We start from the raw sequence: 9,993 nt of genomic DNA on the forward strand, positions 1-9,993 counted from the left end.
TTGAAATTAACAGTAACTTTCGAAATATATATAAGGCAAAGCATGTGGTTCATTATTTCTCTCTGAAATTTAGTAAAGTAGAAGAAAAGTGGCATACAGCTGAAATACTCATTAGTACATCAATGTACATGTGTCAGTACAGTGAGATAATACAAGTCCCGCACAACTGTCGAACAACACGTTATCACACAGTACAAAATTTTCGGTGGACATAACACTTTCTACAACTCCGAGATTATCGGAGCTTACGTTACTGCTGCAGCGGATCTAAACAACTCATTTTCCCATAGTTGTACGCTTCCGCTGCATACGCTAAGCATGACGTACGAACGTCATGGAAATACGAGCCAATAGGATACGCCTGATCTTGGAGTAACACGTCATTCTAGTGGAGTGCATACCCGGCTGATAGGGAGTGATCTCGTCAACGTCGTCTCTGTGTCCTCTCGGGCATCCGTCTCCATTTACCTCCAGATGCTGTAACTCGTTTCGAACCGAACAGTTTCTTTATTGTTGTCCATACCTAAGCTCAACTTAATATAAAAGGTAAGAGCTCGCCTTAAATTTCTTCGAAAGTAGACCGCCCGAATTCAACTTTCATTTACGAAGGGACAGGAAGTAGGTTAATGCTACATTCCATTAGCTAACCCGGTGTCGTTAGCATGCAGATGAGTGCCAGAGAAGTAAAGAGAGACGGTTTTACAGCGAAGATTAATAAAATAAGGCCAACTGTTAAACTAGTCTGTCTTCTATAAACGCCACTGCTGTTATGTTGTGTTTTGGCTATCAGCATACAAAGCGTAAATAAGCATTTGAATGAGTACGAGTTCTGATAAAGACCAACTCTCACTGGTGGCTTCGTTGCTGATAATACGTGGCCTGTGTGTTGTGTTGAAATCTATTCAGATTCATAAAATTCGAAAAGTTGCTTAAAATTTTGACTTTTCTTTTGTTTTTTCCGTATTTCCTTGTACTTTGTTTAAAAAAATATACATTTTTTTTTAAAAAGGACAAAATCTTTTCCTCATTCCAAACTTGAATATGTCATTAGATTGTGCGGGGGCTTTTTAGTTTCTTTGCCTTAAGCATTGCAATCTTAAGCGGTCAGGCGTAGTAGTAATAGAGTTGAAGAGAAATTCGAGTCATTAATTTGGTGACAGCATTAATAAAAATAAAATACACAGAAAAACAGTATTTGCAGAAATTAGTTGTCATTCCCAAATATTACAGTCAGTAAGGAAAGTTTGTGTATTAAGCGCATTTTGTAAACAATGAAAGTGCATGCTTTCAATAATTTACAACAATAGATTAGTTAATCAAAGAATAACAATAGCCTGTATACCTAAACTACTGCAAAGTGGCTTAGAGCAATACAACAAATGAGTAAAAAAAACCAATAGATTTCCCTGTGAATATAAATTAGTTGTACAAGTTCATCTTAGTTGTGTGAATCTATACTACCTTTTCTGTTTGTTTTATGAGATGAGAATTTCTGGACCCTGTGCTGTCAGTCTTGGCTCTGGGGTATGTTGTAACACATAAGTTAGTTGGCTGAACTGGGAAAAAATTACAACAGATAATGTAATGTGTGAATAATAAAAACACGTTGCATGTTTTTGCAGTCCTTTGATGTTTATTCTTGACTATGCAGCTTCACATAGTCATGAGAAAGAATGAGAGTATACAGTTGCTACAACAGCATGCTTGGCAATGATTTGCAAAGGGCGTCACCAATGTTTCAGTGACGTCCGCTAACAAAAGTAGAGCTTTAAAATACCTGCAGGATTCCTCCGCACTCTTTGAAAACTTGCTGGTCAGGTTTTCTAATGTTAAAATTTGTGCGTCGTGCTTTCGAAAATCCGTTCCTTTTTATAGCACACGAGAGAAAAGATCACAGGTATAAAGAGTAGGCGCTGACTGCAGCTAGCAGAAGAAAGCCGGTACACAGCAGAGAGGGAACATCGGAAGATCTGGAGTGGTACCGTTTGGATTACCACTTCCACGCTTATTATTTTAATTCTTCAGCGGGACTGATAACCTCACTGTGTTATTTTGGGGGATCTTTTCCTTCTGAAGATCAGTGATGACAACCTACCAGGAGTTCATTCAACAAAATGAGGACAGAGATGGGGTGAGATTCAGCTGGAACCTCTGGCCCTCGAGCCGCCTTGAAGCCACCAGGCTGGTAGTCCCTGTCTCCTGCCTCTTCACACCTCTCAAAGAGAGGCCCAACTTGCCACCGGTCCAGTATGAGCCAGTTCTTTGCAGCCGGGCCAACTGTAAGGCAGTGCTCAACCCACTATGGTGAGTTTCACAGAAAAACAGTACTCTAGCTTATAAAGTGTATCCTTTTGAATGTTTATTTTAATCATGTGTTTTGGTATATGTATGTGATATAATTTCCTTGACTTTTAGTATTTTAGTTTCATCATTTAAAGCCACAGATGTCTGTTCCTGACATTTATTTACTAAAGTGTTATATTTGCAAATGTAAATGTGAGTGAAAGGAGATGCAGGGATTTGAATTTGACTTTTTTTTCTAACACATCAGCACTTCTAAATGCTGAGGTGTTCTTAGTATTGGGTGTGGTGCATGAGAACTGCAAACACTAAATACACCTTGTGTATATTTCAGTCACAGCCACACTTGTGACAATTAGATACAACCTCTATTTTCTTACTTTTATTCTTATTTTTTACAGTCAAGTTGACTTCAGAGCAAAAATATGGGCCTGCAACTTCTGCTTCCAGAGAAACCCTGTAAGTACTGTGGCTGAGAGCATAGTTTAGTCTTGCTGCTATTTGAAACGTATCGCTGCCAAAACGTGTCTCTGCATTCATAACTTAATGCTGATGAGCTACATTCCTTTTTTAGGTTGGTTAATCTTGATATCTTTCTGTGTGTGTGTGTGTGTGTGTGTGTGTGTGTGTGTGTGTGTGTGTGTGTGTGTGTGTGTGTGTGTGTGTGTGTGTGTGTGTGTGCGCAGTTCCCTCCCTCTTACGCAGGCATATCAGACGTGAACCAGCCAGCTGAGCTTATGCCACAGTTTTCTACAATTGAGTACATAGTACAGGTAAATACTGCATACATGTCTGCACTCTGACCTTAACAATTTGTATTAAGTCCAGAAGATGTAAGGTATAAAGGTCAACATTAACAGTTTTCAGTAGTATCACATATGTTTTTTTAGGGATGCCTTATTTTTGACAGTGACAGATGTAATAACAGAAAAGTAGACCTAAGTTAAATTATACAGGTAGCTGTAATAAACATTTTAAATGGTAATTATAAAAGCAAAACCACTTTGAGCCTGATGTCTGTTGTGGTTGGCATTTGTAACAATACTACTACTAGTTTATAATGTGTAGTGTATTCAGAAAGTATGACTATGAGCTTCTGATGTTCACATGCCATCTCTGCTAGTGCCGGTAATATAGAAATATATACGAAGCAAGCAGCAAACCACACAGCACCACATGAAAACATAAACAATAGTCTCAATTGTTTTTCACTATGTGATTATGACTGTTTGGATACAATGTGATTTCATCAGTTTTTGACTTTAGTCTCCTGCCTCTTTACAGCGTGGTCCTGCAGCTCCTCTCATCTTCCTGTATGTGGTGGACACATGTTTGGAAGAAGAAGATCTCCAGGCTCTCAAGGAGTCTCTCCAGATGTCTCTCAGTCTGCTGCCCCCCAACGCTCTTGTGGGCCTCATCACATTTGGCCGCATGGTTCAAGTTCATGAGCTGAGCTGCGAGGGGATTGCTAAGAGCTATGTGTTCCGAGGCACCAAGGATCTTACCGCCAAACAGATACAGGTAAGTCCAGCCAAAGGCCTTTGGTAGTCTGGTGTGAGTGACACACTTATTAGGGGGGAAAAAACAGGAAGTCCATTTAGATTAAAAAGTACAAAAAACAAGGTTAGCTATTGTTAAACGTGTAAAACCTTTGCTTTTCATTTCAGGAGATGCTGGGTTTAACAAAGCCAGCTGTAACAGGACAACAAGGTCGTCCTTTGGCCCCTCAGGATGCTGCTGCCACTTGCAAGTACGTCGGAGCACAAACAATTCATGTTTGTCAGTTGATGGTTATTGTTTACAAAAAAAGCAAAGCACTTTTTTTTTTCTAAAACGTGTGTGTGTGTCTTATATTCAGGTTTCTTCAGCCTGTGCATCGAGTCGATATGAATCTGACAGATTTGCTGGGAGAGCTTCAGAGAGACCCGTGGCCTGTCCCTCAGGGTAAACGGCCACTCCGATCCACTGGTGTTGCGCTGTCTGTCGCTGTCGGCCTGCTGGAGGTACGAAAGACAAAAAACTATCTCATACATTAAGTGCATACAAGTGATGCTGTACTGTCAATAATCTGAAATGGAACACATAAAGCCATTTATGATCACAGGAACAGTCATTTACAAGGTTTATCTACAACTAAAGCAAATACAGTAATTCACAGCAACCTGAACTTTAGCTTCTTAAAGACAATTGTGCCACATGTACCTCTTCCGAACAGCACACGCTGTCTGATAATGATCAGACAAACAGTAAATATTACCTATTTGCCTTGTGCTTTTTTTTTTCCCTCCACTGTCAACCACCCTTTTTGTACTGCTAATCTGTGTGGTTATATAACTGATAGTACAACAGAACATTCCCCAGCTGTACTAGAATACATTTTGCTCTTTCACTGACTTCAGATTCACTGATTTGTCTTAAGGGATATGACTAAATGAATGAGTCTTTTATTTATTTATTTTTTCCATGTAAAGGAGAACCGCAAACAGCTTTTGGCATCAATTATCAGCTGGCTCATTTGTTTGTTCTCTTTGAATGATAACTCTTTGTCCCTTTGGTAAATGAATCAGCCTTTATATAGAATGTGTTATCAAATACAGACATCATATTTAAAGCAAATTCCTGCTGCTTGGTGGCTACTTGGTTGAGTTCCAAATATTTCACTATCTCAGACCTTCCCAGACTCTTGGACTCTGGACCTCACTGTTGGAAGAGTTGGTTATGACGTCTGCCCTTTGCTTACACGTGTTCCTTGAACCATTTATTCTAACTCGTTCCCTTAATTCAACATTTATGCTTTTATGGTTCATTTTCAAATGGACTGGTTAATGATGTTTTATTTTGTGATGTAAATTCCACTTGCACATATTGGTTGTTATAAAAGCAAAAAAGTTTTGACGATATATTTTACACGAGATCACAGAATTGCTGAATGTTAACTTAGTGCAAGTATCATTATACCCCAACTGAAGTCCATTTCCTGTCTCCTCAGGGTACATTCCCCAACACAGGGGCTCGTGTGATGCTTTTTATTGGAGGACCACCCACCCAGGGCCCTGGAATGGTGGTGGGAGATGAGCTGAAAACTCCAATTCGTTCCTGGCATGACATCCAGAAAGACAATGCTCGCCATCTGAAAAAGGCCACCAAGGTAAGCATGCAGTAGTACTTGTATTTTATTGAAACCTTTCCTTGCATATTACATAAATTTAACGTGTTTGTTTGTTTTTCACAGTATTATGAAGCCTTGGCCAATCGTTCAGCAACAAATGGCCACAGTATTGATATCTATGCCTGCGCCCTAGACCAGACTGGACTGCTTGAAATGAAGTGCTTATCTAATCTCACTGGGTAAGTAAGCACTATTTATTACATTCATTGAAGGTGTGTAATTGCATTAGTATGCCCTTTTAAAAAAATAATTAAGAATCTTGACAATTTATTGTGCTGTGTTTCAGGGGGCACATTGTGATGGGAGACTCCTTCAATACCTCATTGTTCAAACAAACCTTCCAGAGAGTCTTTAGTAAGGACTACAATGGTGACTTCCGCATGGCCTTTGGAGGTGTCCTGGAAGTCAAGGTAAAGGCTTGATTTAGTCCTTTGAGTTATACGTGTGATTACTTTCTATATTGGGATTTGTAATGATAGAACAAAGGTAACATATATTAGCTGTTGAAAACGTTAACTGTATTTCTTTCTCTGTCTGGCTTTATAGACCTCGAGAGAGCTGAAGGTTTCCGGTGCAATTGGACCGTGTGTTTCACTCAACTCAAAGTCTCCCTGTGTATCAGAGAATGTGAGTGACTGAGCCAGATATGATTTGGATTCTTTACTGTCATGTTGAGTAATCTGGGATATTTATCAAATTGCACTCTCTGTTTTGTGCAGGAATTGGGCATTGGTGGCACCAGCCAATGGAAGGTGTGCGGTCTCAACCCCTCCACTACTTTGGGCATCTATTTTGAAGTTGTGAATCAGGTAAAATAAGAACTTGAACCTCAGCATTTTAGCTAGATAGAATTACAGTAAGCTGATAAGAGTGGAAATGTTAGGAGGCCAAACAATGAATAGTTGTAATGAAGAATTGTGGCTTTGTTTAGTAAAAGATTCTTCAGACAAAGGCTTTTTGTGTCTCTGTATGGGTTTTTCTTTTCTTCTTTTTTTCCCCCCTTTCCCAGTAAAATAGAAATGATTGTCGACTGCATTCTTACTGTTTCTACTGTTTTGTGTTTGCAGCACAATGCACCAGTCCCTCAGGGTGGACGTGGGGCAGTCCAGTTTGTAACCCAGTACCAGCACTCAAACACACAAAGAAGGATACGGGTCACCACCATCGCCAGGAAGTAAGACTCCTGTTTTATTGTTCATCTAAATTGATATGAAACATGATTAACTAGACTGCACCTAAAAATGCGCTTAAATTTGGTATGTTCTTACCAAACCGGTTCCTCTTAATAAAGATAATGTCGGGTGTGTAAAATGATGGTTTAATGAGCCTCCAATACACCCAAGAGAATGACAGCTGCCACCATTTCATTGTTCATCTAAATGGATGTGAACCATGGCCAACTAGACTGCACCTAAAATGTACTTAAATTTGGTATGTTCTCAATAAAGTAATTGCTGGGAGTGTAAAATGTTGGTTTAATGAGGCCAAGAGAATGACAACTGCATAAATATTTTCCTCTCTAGAAAGGATGTTTGCATTCCTGCAATTTAGACCAACGCCTTTGAGACCTGTTTGCATGTGCGTCATGTACACCACACCTATTCTGACCTCTGCTTCTCTGGTTTCTTCTATTCTTCTTATCTCTATCCCTCCCATTCTCTTTCTCGCTTCTCTTTCTTTCTTAAACTACTCCAGCTGGGCAGATGCCCAATCTCAGATTCAGCACATCGAATCATCCTTCGACCAAGAAGCAGCTGCAGTGCTCATGGCCCGCTTGGGCGTCTTTAGGGCAGAGTCTGAAGAGGGTCCTGATGTGTTGCGTTGGCTTGACAGGCAGCTCATCCGCCTGGTAAGTGACACTCCTACGTAGCAGAGTTTGCAACATGTTAACAATACATAGTTGGAATACTTCCGATACCCGTGTTGTGAATAGTGTTGATATTTATCTATTGTGACTCCTGATGTGAACGTCATGCATGGTACGTATTTAAACCACGTTATCTTGTTCCTTTGTTTCAGTGTCAGAAATTTGGCCAGTTCAACAAAGATGATCCGACATCTTTTAGACTGTCAGAGTCTCTGTCCCTCTATCCACAGGTAATTTCTTTCAAATGTAGCCATTATTATGATTATCATACTCCCCCCTAATTTAATTCAGTTATGCTGGAATACTCTGCTAGGAAAAACAATGTGAACATTGTGTGAACATTTTTCTCTCCTACACCTACAGTTTATGTTCCACTTGCGACGGTCACCATTCCTGCAAGTTTTCAACAACAGCCCAGATGAGTCTTCCTACTACAGGCATCACTTTGTCAGGCAAGACCTGACCCAGTCCCTGATCATGATCCAGCCCATCCTCTACTCGTACTCCTTCCACGGACCACCAGAGGTCAGCCTCATACGCTCAACACTATCATCCTATCATCAATGTTTTGTGTTACTCACTGGCAGCTGAACAGCCAGCTCCTAGCAAAAGTGTTTATATTTTTGGTGCTAAATTGTTGTGCATTGTGTCATGGATGTGTTACAGCCTGTGCTCCTGGACAGTAGCAGTATCCTGCCAGATCGAATCCTGCTGATGGACACCTTCTTCCAGCTGGTTATCTACCATGGAGAGGTAAGGCAGCAGATTTTTCAACAAATTATCCATTAAAAATGTTATTTTATATGCTTAAACTATTTACACAAAACTCTGTATGTTGTGATGCATTTGGATTTTTTTCTTTTTGTTCCAGACCATTGCTCAATGGCGAAAAGCAGGCTACCAAGAAATGGCAGAGTATGAGAACTTCAAACAGCTGCTGCAGGCTCCACTGGATGACGCTCAAGAGATCCTACAGACACGCTTCCCCATGCCACGCTACATTGACACTGAGCACGGAGGCTCCCAGGCTCGCTTCCTGCTCTCCAAGGTCAACCCATCGCAGACCCACAACAACCTCTATGCCTGGGGACAGGTACAGTATTAAAATATACTGTTTTATTTGCATTTGTATTTGAAACGTTTGGACTGAAATTCTCAACTAGCCTGTTTTGTTTTTAGTTTAATGAAAGGCACCAAATTTGCAGTTTTACTATAGTTATATCTTTTGCGCTACATTCAAATATGTAAATGTAAAATTCTCAAATGTAGTGGATTTGTCTCCTGCCTCATGCATACATTTTTTTTTTATTTTCCATAAAGTTTCCATTTCATCTATTTGTACAAGTATAGACTAAAATCCCAGGATTGACTTTAAGTCTTCTGAGACATCCATCCTGATTGTTTTTCACCCACAGGACAGGCAAACTGTCAGTAAATACAGGTCTTGGATAAGCTAACCTGTAGAAGATTGCAAGCTGAAAATAGCACTAATCTCTTATTTCCCAAGTCAAGGAAGTGCTTTGTACAAATACTGCAAGAAAAGGAGAAAATCTACGGAAGTCTGAGAATAGGATTATCACCAGAGCGTGGTCTTGCATAAGCCAATCTTCAAAGCGAGCATTTTGCTCATTAAAGTGGTCAGAGTTATGTTGTGATGAGATGTGTTTGCAAAGTGAGTAAATCACCATTTTGCTCCTCCCTTGTTCCAATAGGAGACAGGAGCCCCAATCCTTACTGATGACGTGAGCCTGCAGGTCTTCATGGACCACTTGAAGAAACTGGCTGTTTCCAGCTCAGCATAGAACTCGCTATTCCACCTCAAAGAGAAAAGAATTGATACAGCATTTTTCTTCCATCGGGATCCATTAACATTTCTGCAGTTTTGTAAAGGAGCCAAACCGAGACAGTCTACTGTTTGTGCTTGTTTCAGTTTGCTGTTTGGAGGCCAATGTGATGTTTATACGACACAAAAAAGGGTGATGGCACATTGGTATATTAAAAAAAAAAAGATAGTAATAACATGTCTACTCATTTTCAATAAACAGCTTATTTATGAGAAATGTTTAGAGTTCTCCTCAACCAAACTGTCCTCATATCAATAATATCCCTACTTCTGTTTAATATTTGGTATTACCTATGAAATGCAGAATGATTAGACTAATACTTTCATCTTTTTTTTTTATAAAATATGTATCTACTGCATCAGACTGTGTATAAGGTTTAATAAGATGATTATTTGTGTCTGCTTTTGTCTATAGCTAAATTTGACATGTCTAGAAATGTTTTCATTAATAAATTATAATGGTACCACTTGTTTAAAAAATATCCGCAATGCTGTACCGTCTTGGTGCTGATTTCTTGTCCCGATCCAATCCAACTTTATTTATACAGCACTTTAAAAACAACGTGGTTGACCAAAGTGCTTTCCAGTGAAAAACTGAGTTCGCTCAAAACAGTGTTCCTCCCTGTCCAAGATGTGTACATCCTCATCCTTGAAAGAGTGTCCACTGGCCTGTAGGTGTAAATAGACTGCAGAGTCCTGGCCAGTACACATCTTGGACAGGGAGGAACGCTGGTTTGAGCGCGGAGTCAAGGAGCCCATTTACGTGTAAAGGAAAAGACCATCTCTGAATCGAGGAGGGGCCTAAGGGTACGT

General features: G+C 39.9%; 1 protein-coding gene across 1 annotated transcript; it reads left to right on the top strand.

Moving 5' to 3' along the window:
• Positions 1-387: 387 nt before the first annotated feature.
• On the top strand, positions 388-9,662 carry sec23b (SEC23 homolog B, coat complex II component). The gene is made up of 19 exons (XM_085410603.1): positions 388-546; positions 2,077-2,304; positions 2,703-2,760; positions 2,988-3,074; positions 3,586-3,822; positions 3,969-4,051; positions 4,160-4,304; positions 5,291-5,449; positions 5,534-5,649; positions 5,757-5,880; positions 6,017-6,097; positions 6,190-6,279; positions 6,538-6,644; positions 7,166-7,319; positions 7,490-7,567; positions 7,701-7,862; positions 8,004-8,090; positions 8,209-8,430; positions 9,050-9,662. The coding sequence occupies exons 2-19, from the start codon at positions 2,084-2,086 to the stop codon at positions 9,137-9,139; spliced, it is 2,301 nt and encodes a 766-aa protein (XP_085266729.1). The 5' UTR covers positions 388-546; positions 2,077-2,083; the 3' UTR covers positions 9,140-9,662.
• Positions 9,663-9,993: the final 331 nt, after the last annotated feature.

The sequence above is a fragment of the Rhamphochromis longiceps genome, linkage group LG6, assembly GCF_057381845.1.
Source record: "Rhamphochromis longiceps isolate RC_006_pf linkage group LG6, R_longiceps_female_GT1.1, whole genome shotgun sequence".
In the NCBI taxonomy this organism is placed as follows: Eukaryota; Metazoa; Chordata; class Actinopteri; order Cichliformes; family Cichlidae; genus Rhamphochromis; species Rhamphochromis longiceps.